The following is a 14,344-nucleotide window of genomic DNA, read 5'->3' on the forward strand; positions in this document are numbered from 1 at the left end:
CTTTTATCCTGAGGCTGGGATGCTAGTTACACTGTCAGGCTTTCTGCACGGAACACCCAGCAGCTGCCGTGTGCACCGTGGAGCCGGGGGCTCTTTATGTCAGCTACTTTCTTTGGAGAGTTTCTCCCCAGAAGAGAAACCACCTCATGACTCAGCCCAGCCCCAAAGTTGCCATTTGTTTAATCAAGATAGTTGGTTTGCAAAACATTAAACATTAAACAGTATTTGATGCCTAGTTAATAATTTGCATCCTCTTCATTTGTTCCTGAATCCTTGGAGACTGACATTTTTCCCCCCTAAAGGCATAGACAACAAAAGAAATTTTATTGAGAGCAAAACACAAGTCCTTAAACTACAAAGATGTTTGCCAGGACGTCTGATCTCCATGTTCTGCTGTTAATGGCTCTGGTGGGAAAGACAGCCTGTGGGGTAAGTGTTCTTTTCTAATAACTGTAGTTGAGAGACTCTGAAGTTTACTAGGAGGACCAAGCTAGGCTGGGAGTGATGAGAAACTTCAGAGTGAAAGGCTGGAGTTGCCAAGTTGGAGATGTTCTAACTACAAGAATCAGTGCAGGTCTGTGGCTTGGTTTCTTTTGAACAGCCACTCCCATGGGAATATGTGTCTGACTTGAGCCACCTTGGAGCAGAGACTCGATGAATGCATTCCAGCAAAGGAGACTGGGGCAAGAAAATGTGCCCCAGGGCATGTGCTGTAACCTGTCGTGGATCTCATAGACCCCTTTGAGAAGCCATGGAAAGCTATAAACTCTCTCCCCAGGAAAATATACCTATCTATCGGTGTTGACACACACAGCTTTCCAGCGATTTGGGGCTGACACTACGGTAAGAACCAATGCACTGTGGCCTTAGAGGGGACGCCTGCCGACTGCAAACGATCCTGGAAATGGGTCTGCATAAATCGTTTGGATTTGGGGAGAAGCTTTGTGTTTAGTACTTTGTCTCCTTTTTCCCATGACAGCAGTGGATGAGGCAGAGAGGGTGAGCAGGGGCCCAAGGGAGGTTGCAGTGAGCAGGGAAGGGAAGTCCCGTCAGAGAGTGTGGAATGGAGGACTCAGGACCTTAGGGAGCAGATGACTTGTCAAGATGTTAGTTCCTTCTGCGTGCCGTGGTCCAAGAGTGTCTGATGGATCTCTGCGGGCATGTGAAAGAGGGCCTTGCACAGAAATAGAGTCTCCTGGGCGTTCCGTGCTGGTTGTAGTCTGAGGCATGAATGTAGGCTTTGGGGCCAGGGTTTGAATCTCAGCTTTGCCACATTCTAGCTGTGGAATGTTGGGCAAGGAACATAATCTGTCTGAGCCTCAGTGTTGTCTTCTGCAGGTCAAGTGCTAACCTCTCATAGATTTGGGGAGGGCTGCAATTAAACAAGGTCATGTATGTGGCTTGCAAATAAATGTGAGCTCTACTCCCTTAAAATGTCAAGAATGAACACAACTTCTCTATAAAAATCAGGGAGTGCTCCGCCTTGTTGGGGAGGGGTGCTAGGAAGCGGGCAGAGGATGAGAACTGAAATAGCAGTCATAACCTCTCTGTCTTATTGAGTACCTTTGCATTTTGTTCCCCATTTCACTCCACAGAGCATTTCCTGAAGGAAGCAGATTAAGTTACAGGTTTTCTGATTAGCATGTTTTTAAAACAATAGCTTCTCCTTTCTTTTCCGTCAACTGTGCTCAGACACCTATCTTAGCTCTGTATTAAGTTGCCAAGTGACTCACTTCTGAAAGGGTTTTCTTTTCAAATCATGACTTGTGTGTGTGTGGTGGCTGCAATTACAAATTGTTGTCAAGCCCCTACATCATTTGATGGCTTGTTGGGTGTCTGAGGCCGAGACACAGCAGAAATACCACAGGTCTAGAGAAAGGCAGGAGAAATCATCGGAGGCCCACACGGGGCCCAGAGAACATACCAGTCGGAAAGAATTAGATCCTAAACTTTGCAGGCAAGGAGAAACGTTGACACAGTCTGTTTGAAGTTCACAAAAGGATAATGGTCCCGAAAAATCCCTTTTTTGCAAACCCTAGTGAATTTTTAGGGTTAGCGATAAAATTATAAGTCAATAATGGATAAAAGAGAAAATATGAGAGTTAGCCTTCAGGCAATGAGCTTAGTCAATTCCAAAGAGAGGATTCGGGGCTTTGGAATGCTTTCTTACCCCAGATGTGTGCCAGACAGGTGGTCGGGAAGGCGGCTTGTGTCCCACAGGCTGGCACACAGACATCAGGGGAGAGTGGCCAAGTCGTTCAGATGCTTTGGAGAGTTCGGGGCATCATGAGGGGTAAAGAAGCCACATAGCCAGCTGGGCTGGGTGGCCTCTCCAGCCCCACACAGCTAAAAGTCATAACTAACTGCTACCATTTAATGAGGAGTCCTGAGTGCTAGCCCCTGAACTTTCCATGAATTAGTTCATCTCTGGAAGGACCCCAAGAAGTAATTCCTACTATGCTCCCATTTTACAGAAACGAAGCTGGAAAACTGGGCCAGTCCCAAGTCATATAGCTGATGAGTGGCAGAGCTGAGCTCTAGATTACAGACTGGTTCCCATGTAGCCAGTCTCCTGTCTGGGGCCCTGGGTGAGGATGAGATTTCTTTGGCTCATACAGCGTCAGGGGCATGGCTTTTCCCGTAGGGAAAGGAGGCTCTTAGACCAGGCACATGTTTGCTGGGTGAAGCGTAATGGACTCCACGTGTCTCCGAAACTCCAAAGAAAGGCAGCTGCAAGAATCTGTGGTCACTATTCATTGAAAAGATGCCCAGGTACTCTCCCGTGAATTCAGATCATGTAGCAAATGAGGACTGTTCTTTGGAATCACCTGTCATGGAGATTTTTATTCTGATATCCACTAGCCCAAGAGATATTGGTCAAAAATCATTGCTGTAAACTCCAGGGCATCATTCATTGTGCCTTCCTGTTCTAGTCGAGATTTGGTTTTTCTAACCTATCATTTTTTAGCACCTGTCCAGCACAGCCTCATATCATTATCCCTGTTTTATGGATAAGATACAAACCCAGAGATGTTAAACTAACTTTCCGGCCAGGATTGGGGCCAGAACTGTCTGACTCCACGTTCATCACAGGAGGCCTGCTAAACTGTAAATAAGGCATGGACTGTCTTAGAAATCTCTTCTTGCTAGGATTCTTAGAGTGATTTGGGGCCCAGCTGGGCTCAGCCATAATGGAATTTGACCTCTCCAAGCCCAGAAACCAGAGGACAATGCTTGTCAAGCTTGCCTGCTTACTCAGCCCATCCCTAGAAAGGAGGAAAGACAAAGGCTTCTCTCCCCTGCAAAGGAGGTGCTTTCAATTAAAACAATGTTTACATTTCTGGCCTTTTGAAACCCTAGAACTCTAGAATCTTCCCAGGTATAGAGCCACAGAAAAGTCTGCCTAGGTCAGAAGTTGCAAATTGGCAGCTTGAAATACACTTTGCTCACAGCTCAAGTTTAATTTAGTGGGTAGAAGATTGGCTCAAAGAGAATTTTAGTTTTATTTTCATTGCTTGGCCACATTTGAAAATCGGAACACAGAACATTTCCCACAAAGATACAGATTCCCAGCTTTTCTTGAAAATCAGACATCTGAGTAGCACTGGGTTCCCATTCTTGGCTGGCACCATGGAGAGGGCTTGCCACTGCTGCTGTTATTAGAAGTTTGAGGCCAGGCGTGCTAGCTCATGCCTGAATCCCAGCACTTTGGGAGGCCAAGGTGGGAGGATTGCTTGAGGCCAGGAGTTTGAGACTAGCAACATAGCAAGACCCTGTCTCTACCAAAAAAAAAAAAAAAAATTTAATTAAGCAGGTATGGTGGTACATGTCTGTAGTCTCAGCTACTTGGGAGGCTGAGGCAGAAGCATCACTTGAGCCCAGGAGGTGGAGACTGCAATGAGGAGAGAAGGTGCCATTGCATCCTCTCTCAGAAAGAAAGAAAGAAAGAAAGAACGAAAGAAAGAAAGAAAGAAAGAAAGAAAGAAAGAAAGAAAGAAAGCAAGCTGAGTTTCCCAGATCCTGCTAGTCCTCTCTCTCTCTCATATTGTTTTTTTGTTTTTGTTTTTTTTTTGTTTTTTTTTTTTTTGTAGAGACTGGTTTTTGCTATGTTCCACAGGCTGGTATCGAACTCCTGACCTTAAATGATCCTCTTGCCTTGGCCTCTCAAAGTGCTGAGATGACAGGTGTGAGACATCATGCCTAGCCCCCATACTATCTAGAAGCCTTCCTCTTGACCAGTGTGCATTGTCTGCCTGGTTCTGCCTTAGTGCACTTCTCTGGCTATTGCTCAGAAATGCTGTGGATATTGACTTATCGGAGCCAGTATGAGATGGGCAAGTGACCAGGCTCAGCATCCGATTAATTCAAGCATCCACACCTGCATGGGCTCCAGGACCAAACAAGGCCTTGGATAGGAAGATGGGAGCCACTCTTTTCAAAGCCTCCAGAATGCCGGTCTCTTTCGGGCCTAGTAGAGACTGAAGAGGCATTCCTCCCTCTTACTGCCATCTACACAGTCTTAGAGAAAGGGGAGGGACTGAATTTCCCTGCAAATTCTCATAGTTTTTTTTTTTTTTAACTGATCGGAAGCACAAGTCCAACTCATTACCTTTAGCAGTGTACACTGGTATTTAGGGAAATCAGGTCGCGGGAAATCACACGCATATATAGGCACAGGTATATTTATATTTTAAATTCATTAGAGTTTCCTAAATGCAAGATCAATTCTGCTGTCACAGAGAAACAGCATGGCAGAATATTCGGCAGCCGGGATTTTAAATAAAACATGCTTTTTCTTCATAATTAATATAACAAGGTTTCCTGGCTTAAGACTTGGCAACGATCCCAGGAAAAATGGTGGGGGGAGGGAGTTGGTGCGCCATGCCTGTGACCCGCAAACAAGTTCCAGGAAAAGTTGACGCTGAGTAAGTTCTCTTCAGTCGGCCCTTCCTGCAGGGGTGCACTCTGAGAAAACAAAACGAACTCACTGACAACAGTGGCTAATAATAATCACAGTAAGAGTAATCACAATAATTAATAGTAGCAGCAACCATTTATGAAGTCTTTACCTGTACCAGATGAGGAATGCTTTACGTTTATTATCTCATTTAAGCTTCCCCCAAACCCTATGAGGCAGGGACCAATGTCATTCTCATTTCATAGACAAGAAACTAAGCATAGAGCAGTTAAATCGTCTACCCAAGATGGCACCTCTGGGAGGTTACAGTTCTGGGATTCAAGGTCTGTCCAACGCCAAGTTCTTTGCTCATAAGCACTGTGGTTGAGATCATCATGCCTGGCACCACCCAAAGACAAACAAGACCATTCCGTGTGGTATCAAAGGTGTCAAAATGGGCAGCAGCCTGAGACTCCAGCTTCAAGCAGGAGACAAAGTCACTCCCACCTGGACGGTCCCTCAGTAGCCCCGAAGCTTTGCTTTCCAACATCACAAGGATCGAGTCTTGCCAGCTAGCAAACCAGTTCATTCAGTGTTTTCAAAACTTCAGTCATGAATGAAGCCATCTTCAGAAATTCTGCCAATGCCCAAATTAGTTTCTTAATACTTTTGTTAAAGACTCACCTTTTCTCTAAATTGATTTCGTTCTAAAGGAAATTGTCATTACTACAAAGAAAACGAAGTGATGTCGTTGAATTCTGGCTGGCTGCTGGTGACATGCTAAAGCTCTGAGCCTGAAGCAGTTTTCTGCTCCTTACAGGAAAGATCAGCAGGAGGCAGAGGATAGAGACACCAGCACCCCCCAGTCCTTCCCCCTGGTGGGATTGGAAGGACAGTCAACCTGAGAAAAGAAAGACTTTCTCACCCTGTTTCTGTTTTATTCTAATACTGGTATTTCACATCCTGGCTAGGCACCACCTCAATCAACTCAGATACCCCCAGTGGCTCACATCTGATGCCTTGGAAAGCACAGGAGTGAGCATAGCTTCAGCAGAGGTGGTGCTGATGCCCAGCAGGGGAGTTACCTTCCTGAAACCCTGGGCTATTTGCTGGGGCTGATTGACCAAAAAGGGCAATGTGGGGGCTTATGCTTATATAAGGCAGGCCCCACTCTCAGCTGTGCTTTCGTTTTGTCCACTTGCTTGTCTTATTTTTTTTTTTTTTATTTGAGATAAAGTCTCACTCTGTTGCTCAGGCTGGAGTGCAATGGTGCGATCTTGGCTCAATGCAACCTCTGCCTCCCAGGTTAAAGCAATTCTCCTGACTCAGCCTCCCAAGTAGCTGGGATTACAGGCACCCTCCACTACGCCCAGCTAATTTTTGTATTCTTGGTAGACACAGGGTTTCACCATCCTGGTCAGGCTGGTCTCAAACTCCTGACCTCAAGTGATCCACCTGCTCTGGCCTCCCAAAGTGCTGGAATTACAGGCGTGAGCCACCACGCCTGGCCTTTGCTTGCCTTTTAAAAAGTCTTCCAAGAGCATTATCAGATGCAGAATTTTTACCCAGGCTCCTTGTCTTGGATGGCCTCACTCCCTAACCTTGAAAGCTCCCCTCCACCACCATCTGTTTGCCCCAAGTCCCTGGGATGAGCCATTTGTACAGGTATTTCTCACCAAGTCTCACCTGCAGAGTAATCACTGCAAATGCCATTCTCCTCCTGAGCAGCCAAAGCTCCTTGAATAAAACACTGGAATTGGGAGAGGGAAGTCTTACTTTTATAATTGGGGAAACTGAGGCACAGAGAAACTCAACAACTTGCACAGGAGCAGAGATAGGCCCTGAGTCCCCTCAGACAGAAGCTTCACATCCAAGAGAGCTTGGTATAACCAAAGTGTGGCCAAGGGCCAGAGTCGCCTGGGCACTGGTGGAACATGGGTGTTGTGTTCCCGGCCCACCTCAGACCCATGGACACACAACCTCTGCAGGTGGGCCCCAGGGATCTGTATTTTTATCAAGCTGCCCAGACAATTCTTACGCACATTGAGGTTTAAGAACCAATGTCTTTAAAATGGAAATTCCCCGGATGTACAAATGGGTCTCTTCTCTTTCTGCCCCTTACCCCTGTCCCATCTCTGCCTGCCACTGTCACAGGAAGCTTCAGCTCAGCCCTTAGCTGGGCAGGGTCTGACTGGTCAGCTCTGGGCTTTAGAGCAGGGAAGCTGCACAGAGTCCCTCTGAGCCAGGCACAGGTGACCGGTGTCGGAGCCAGGAGACAGCAGGTGAAGTCACTTCACCATGCTGGGCCTCAGCTTCCTCCTCTGCAGATGAAGGGTCTAAGCCAGTTCCTCTCTACAGTGGCTCCTGGCTCATCACTGTGGTCTGGTGAACAGCTTCACCCAGGTATCCAGGAAGGAAACCATCCACAGGCACTGCTGGCCAGCGTCTTCTCCTTCGGCTTCCACATTTCCCCATGAGAGTCTTTGCCCCCTTGCCCTGAGCTTCAGGTGAAAGCAAAGCTGCCGTAAACCTGCCCGTCTTGAGACGGCATTAAACAACGTGTGCAAAAGCAAGAAGGGCAAGATTCCTGTGCCTAGGAAGGGACGGAGTGGCACCACTTCACACCTATTAGGATGGTTCACTTCATACCTATTAGGATGGCTATCATTTTCAAGAATGGGGAATAACAAGTGTGGGTGACGATGTGGAGAAATTGGAACTCTTACTGGTAGGTATGTAAAATGGTGTGGCCACTGTGGAAAACAGTATGGCGGTCCCCGACAAAGTTAAATGTAGAACTACCCTAGGACCCAGCAATTCCACACCTGAGCACATATCTAAAAGAACTGAAAGCAGAGAGGAACAGAAAGCTGTACACCAATGTTCATAGCAGCATTATTCACAATAGCCAAAAGGTGTAAATGACCCATGTCCATCAAGAGATGAATGCATAAACAACATGTGTTTAGATAGATGAAGATGATGGAATACTATTTAGCTGTAAAAAGGAAGGAAAGTTTGATACATGCTACCTAGAAGACCTTGGAAACATGACGCACAGTGAAATAAAGGCAGTCCCAGAAGGACAAATATTGTAGGATCCCGCTTCCATGAGATACTTAGAATTGCCAAATGCGCAGACAGAAAATAGGCTAGAGATTAGCAGGGCTGAGGGAGAAGAAGGAGGCATTTCTGTTCAACGAGTACAGTCTATGTTGGGGATGATGAAAAAGTTTGGGGATTAGAGCGTGGTGATGGGTACACAGCATTGTGAATGTAATTAGTATCACTGAATGGTACACTTACAAATGGTCAAAACGATAAACATGATGTTCTGTATATGTTACCGCAATTTTCAAATAAAAGGACTGAGTGGCTTGGCACAACTGCTCATCTTGGTGTCTTCTAGGATAAAGTTGGTTAGACAGAAAGTCAGGAAGGGGCAGAGAGAGAAGGAGCCAGTGTCTGTGAATCCTACTGATTTATAGTGTAATCTTCTTGGAGGTGGGGAGTGTATACATCTAGTCTATTTTGTCCTATCTTTAATCCAGTGATGATTTCAACTCAGGTTGAAATGACGTCACTTATCTTTGTAGCAGGAGCCAGAGAAGAACAACATGAGGCAGGACTTGGCCTGGGCACTGGCGGCCTCTGCCCTCTGCCACCTCCACTACTCGCTCTGGCCTTGAGCTCTTTGCCCAGCAGGGGGACTGGCCCTGCTGAACTATGCACACTTGTCCCTGTCCACCTTCCAGTCCAGCGGTTGCAAGCCTTAACCATGGCCATAGTGTCTCTAGTCTCTCCTCCCCAGCTGCCCTTGGGAGTAACGCAGTCCCTCCCTGGTGGTTGGCAACATGTGGAGTACCACCAGGCATAGGGTAGAACATGCAAGGAGGAAGGGATGGTGTGATTAGAGTCCCAGCCTTTTACCCAGCAAGCAGAAGATTTCTCTGCTCTTAGTTCATTCTGAGCTGAGCCTCTTTCCCCGAAAGACAATTCTGGCCCCATCTCCCCCGTCACTGCCTCCTAATCCCTCTGAGAACATTTTCTACCAGTGAATTCCCGGAACACATCAACTTAGACTTTTAGGCTTTCTGTTTTGTCTTCCAGAAGTTTTGGAATTCTGGAAGGCAGAGGAAGAATCTTAGTTGAAATAATCACTGGATTAAAGATAGGACAAAATAGATTATATGTATGTGCACCCCACAACCAAGGAGATTACACTGTAAATCAGTAAGACTCAGAGACACGGGATCCTTCTCTCCCCGCCTTCCTCACTAACCAGCCTTAACCTGGGAGGACACCAGACTTTGAGACTCTGGTGGTTTAGGCAGTTTAACATTGCTAAGGGCCTGCTGTTAACCTTGAGGTCAGTGTCCTAAGCCAGGGATCCATTGAGAAATCCCAAGTGTGGAGTAGAAGAAACGGTAGTTGGATCTAGAATGGTCTTTCTAAATATACTACAAAGCAGCTACTTTACCATGTGCGGAAGCAGCAGCGTCCACCCTCTAAGAGAAGATGGCTCAGCTGGGACCATGTGCTATTTTGGCCCTGTTGAAACTAGGAATGGATGTGGTGGGAGAAGTGAGCAGTGGCTTACATGCCTTGTGATCTGGGTGGAGATGTTTGTTAAGATGTATTTACCGCACTAGGAGGCTGGTTGAGGCTCAATCTGACTTTTGTACTTTCTCCAGCTGTCACTCGGGCTGAGTAGGCCCTCTCTGTGGCCTGCCAGGCCTAGGCCAGATTAGACAAGCTTTTTTTTTTTTTTTTTTTTTAAAGACAGTCTCACTCTGTCACCCAGGCTGAAGTGCAGGGGCACAATCTCAGCTCACTGCAACCTCCACTTCCCAGGTTCAAGTGATTCTTGTGCCTTAGCCACACGAGTAGCTGGGATTACAGGCACCTGCCACCGTGCCTGGCTAATTTTCGTATTTTTAGTAGAGATGGGTTTTTGCCATGTTGGCCAAGCTGGTCTCCAACTCCTGGCCTCAAGTGATCTGCCCACCTCGGCCTCCCAAAATGTTGGGATTACAGGCGTGAGCCACCACGCCCAGCCCACAGATAGGTCTTTTTATAAAGTGTTCCAAGAACAGTGCCCCTGATTTTGAACCTAGCTCAACAGCTGCCTCTCTTAAGGTTAACGAGCTTTTCTGTTTCTTTCTCCTCCATCCTCGCTTTGTTACTGTGTACACGTGGCAGCTTCCTGGTCCCTCACGGCAATGGTGACTAAGAGCAAGGACTCTGATGTGAGACCGACGCTCTCCTGTCCTGGCTCCAGCATTTTCTAGTTAAGTTATTGTAGACAACTTAATATCTGAAAACATCAGTTTTCTCACCTCTAAAATGGACCTAATCATAACACCTAAATTATGAAGTATTGTGTGCAACAAACAAGACAAAATGCACGCAAAATATTTAGCACAGCTGATGGCACATTGTCAGCTCTAAAGGAATGTGAACTGACATCACAGTTTTCTGCTTCTTAGTTATCTCTTCCTCCTACTCTTGCATCGATCTTTCTCTTTGGATGTGCAAGTCCCAGGAGTAAGGGTTCTTCTTTCCTTGTCTCTGGGGTAAGAGTTAAGGGAATGATGGAATGAAAGGAGGCAAATACTGTGTCCACCCTTCCCACCTGCCGTCATCCAGGTTAGTTTCAGGGATCCGGATACAGGCATAAGTAATCCACTATCAGCCGGGACTTTCCCATATGGTCCCCAAATATCCAGCCCAGTGCCGGGGCTACCCGTTTCCACATTGCACCACGGCCCCTCTCTGTGGGTGGACACTGTGGGTCACAAAATGAGTGACTTGCTTCAGATTCCAGCGACCCCCTGACAGGCAGCCCAAGCCCTACATTAGCTTCAGGCTCCCTGAAAGCCCAGCCCAGGAAGTCTCGGCTTTCTTTTTGTTTGGTTTCCCTACCAGCGCCAGCTCCTAGGAAGGACACGTCTGCCACCTGCTGGCTGTAGGTAGCATGGCACCCGGCTGTTCCTCAGGCTCCAGCTGGAGCCAGGATGTGCAACGCCGGCCCAGGTGCAGATCCTGGAGGGCCCTTCCATGCTGGACCTTGAGGAAGGATGTCCCTCAAAGTCTTCTGCCCACTTCTTAGGGCATGGCCCATCCTATGCAGTTCAAAGAGAAGAATTTGTAGGGAATCTCCTCAGGACTGGGTGGAGACAGGTCTAGACAGACGGGCCCTGTCCTGAGAAAGGCACAGCAGGGAGAAAGGACCAGGACTAAGGCCCAGATGACTGGAGGTGATGAGGGTGAGATTGAAGGAGGGGTAACCTTTGTCCTTGAGGTCTTAGTGTATCAGTCCATTCTCATGCTGCTAATAAAGACATACCCGAGGCTGGGTAATTTATAAAGAAAAAGAGGTTTAATAGACTCACAGTTCCACATGGCTGGGGAGGCCTCACAATCATGGCAGAAGGTAAAAGACACGTCTTACATGGTGGCAGGCAAGACAGTGTGTGCAGGGGAACTGCCCTGTGTAAAACCATCAGATCTCATAAGACTTAATTACTATCATGAGAACAGCATGGGAAAAACATGCCCCCATGATTCAATTACCTCCCACATGGTCCCTCCCATGACACATGGGGATTATGGGAGCTACGGTTCAAGATAAGATTTGGGTGGAGACACAGCCAAACCATATTAGGGTCCCCTCATGGCACCTCTCTGGCACTCACCCCCCAGAGACACCCATCTCTGCCAATCCTTGTTCAAGCACCCTAGGTCCAGGAGCACCCCTAAGGCCTGAGCTGCCCTTCCTCTGCCAGGCCTCCCCAGTACCAACCCCCACCCTCAGCCCCAAAACAGAACACCTGTCCCATCTCACTGCCTGCAGAAACAGGGTGTGGGGAGGTGGTTAGCCAGGAAGTCATTAGACAGAGGCACAGTCCCAGATAACAAATGGCCTCTCTTCCTTTTTTTGCATTCCTTTCCCCTCACCAACATGTTATTTTGTAATTTTTCAAACCTACAGGCAAGTGGGAAGAATCATGCAATGAATATTCTTCATCCAGATAGATGCCACAATTGTTAAAATGTCATTATAGTTGCTGTGTCTCTCATTCTCCTGTGTGTGTCTATAGTTGTTTTCTTTGTCTGTTTGTTTGCTGAATCATTTGCAAGTAAATTGCAGATATCACTCTAAATACTTCACCAAGCGTCTCTCTTTTTTTTTTTTTTTTTTCAGACAGAGTCTCTCTCTGTCGCCCAGGCTGGAGTGCAGTGGCACAATCTCAGCTCACTGCAAGCTCCGCCTCCCAGGTTCACGCCATTCTCCTGCCTCAGCTTCCCAAGTAGCTGGGACTACAGGCTCCCGCCACCACGCCCGGCTAATTTTTTGCATTTTTAGTGGAGACGGGGTTTTACTGTTAGCCAGGATGGTCTTGATCTCCTGACCTCGTGATCTGCCCACCTCAGCCTCCCAATGTGCTGGGATTACAGGCATGAGCCACCACACTTGGCCACCGTCTCTTAAGAATAAGTACATTTTCCTACAGAACTGCAATGCCATTGTTTACTCTCAAGAAAGTCAACATTGACACAATAATACTGTCTAATATGTCTATATTAAAATTTCCCATTTGTTTCAGTGTCTTAGTCCATTTTGTGTTGCTACGAAGGAATACCTGAGCCTGGGTGACGTATTTTTTTTAAAAAGAGGTTTATTTGGCTTGGATTTCTGAGGGCTGGAAAGTCCAGGATTGGGCAGCTGCTTTTGGAAAGGGCCTCAAGCTGCCTCCACTCATGGCAGAAGGGAAAGGGGAGCCAGTGTGCAGAGATGACATGGCAAGAGGGGAAGCAAGAGGGAGAGGTGGAGGTGCCAGGCTCTTTTTAACAACCAGCTCGCCTAGGAACTAATAGAGTGAAATCTTGCTTACCCTGAGGGAGAACACTAATCCATTCGTAATGGATCCACCTCTATGACCCAACATTGAGGCCCCACCTCCAACACTGGGGATCAAATTTCAGCATGAGGTTTGGAGAGGACAAATATCCAAGTCAGCACAAACCACAGCACTCAATGTCCTTTTTGCCATTGTTTTTAAATCTGGGATCCAATTAAGAGTCACACACTGCATTTCGTTGCCATGTCCTTTACTAAAAATACAGTCTTCCCATCTTTTTTTGTCTTTTATGGTGTTGGCATTTTGCTGGAGGCTAGGCTAGGTGTTTTGTAGAATGTCCTGCAATTTGAACCTCACAATTTGGATCTGTCATGTTCCTCATGAATAAATTCAGGGTAAGCATTTTTGCCAAGAATACTATCTGTTGATATTGTACATCCTCAGTACATCGTATTCAGATGCATTATTCTTTTTATTTTTCTTTCCTAATTTATCATCCACCTACTTCCCAAAATCATGTAACGAAGACTACAGTAAAACAGAAAATTAGAAATTCTGCAGAGGGTGGAAGCAGCGAATATACCAAACTGCCTAGCTTGATGTATCTCATTGATCTCAGCTTTCTGGCAGCCAAGACCCAAAGGGAAAGCTGTCTGGTGGTAGAACTCTCATTTCTTTAAATCAGGGTTCAGCAAACTTTCTTTGTGAAGTGTCAGATAATAAATATTTGGGGTCGTACTTTCTCTCTACAAAAGCAGCCATAAACAAACAGGCATGGTTGTTTTCCAGTAAAACTTTATTTACAAAAACACAACTGCTAGACTTGGTCCAAGAGCCCTTTTTTGCTGACCCCTGATGAAAGTGGAAGAGCGTCCTCCAGGTATTAAATGAGTAAAACTTTATTTTCCGGGTTGAGTACTGCGTATTAAAGGAGCTCTTTATATCATTATTTATTTATTCAGCAAATCTTTTTGAGGAATGCCACATGCCAAGCTTTATGCTAGGTATGGGGTAATACATCAACGACAAAACAGATAAAATCCCTGCCTTTCTGGAGGACAGAGTCTGATGTGAGAGACAGGTGACATGAAAATAAATAAATGTAAAGCTATGCACTGCAATAAGGATCATGGAGGGAATGAACAAGTGCAGTGGCAAAACAATGGGGACAGGGAAATGTCATATTGATGGGATATTTCAGGCAAGATGACGTTTAAACTGAGACCTAGCCAAGGCCATGGAGGAGGGCTTCCAGGCAGCAACAATTGCCAAGGCCCTGAGGTGGGAGGAGTTTAGCTTGTGCCATTTTGAAGCCAGGTGTGGCTGAAGCTTAGTAAGGGGCAATGGGAGGGAGGGGTATGGGAGGAGGTTTGTAGATCATGGCAGGTGTTTGCATTCTATCCTAAGAAAAATGGGAAGCCACTGGAGAGTTTTAAGCATCTGTTCATCCCCAAATCCCCAGGAACTGTCACCTGAAGAAATCACCTAGATTTCAGCACGAATTCCAAATCCTACCACAGCTACGTGACCTCCAAGTCCAAAGTTTCTCATCTGTAAACAAGGCTGGTGCAAGCCTCTTCAT

The 14,344-nt window shown here is 46.5% G+C and overlaps 1 protein-coding gene across 1 annotated transcript in view; it reads left to right on the forward strand.

The window, feature by feature from the left end:
* Positions 1-216: 216 nt before the first annotated feature.
* The window catches only part of HABP2 (hyaluronan binding protein 2), a 35,587-nt gene continuing 21,459 nt past the window's right edge, over positions 217-14,344 (forward strand). Inside the window, exon 1 of the mRNA XM_025397300.1 lies at positions 217-429. Coding sequence (XP_025253085.1) covers positions 361-429 — 69 coding nt within the window. The 5' untranslated portion in view covers positions 217-360. The remainder of the gene's footprint in view (positions 430-14,344) is intronic.

This window comes from Theropithecus gelada, chromosome 9 (assembly GCF_003255815.1).
Source record: "Theropithecus gelada isolate Dixy chromosome 9, Tgel_1.0, whole genome shotgun sequence".
Taxonomy (NCBI): Eukaryota; Metazoa; Chordata; class Mammalia; order Primates; family Cercopithecidae; genus Theropithecus; species Theropithecus gelada.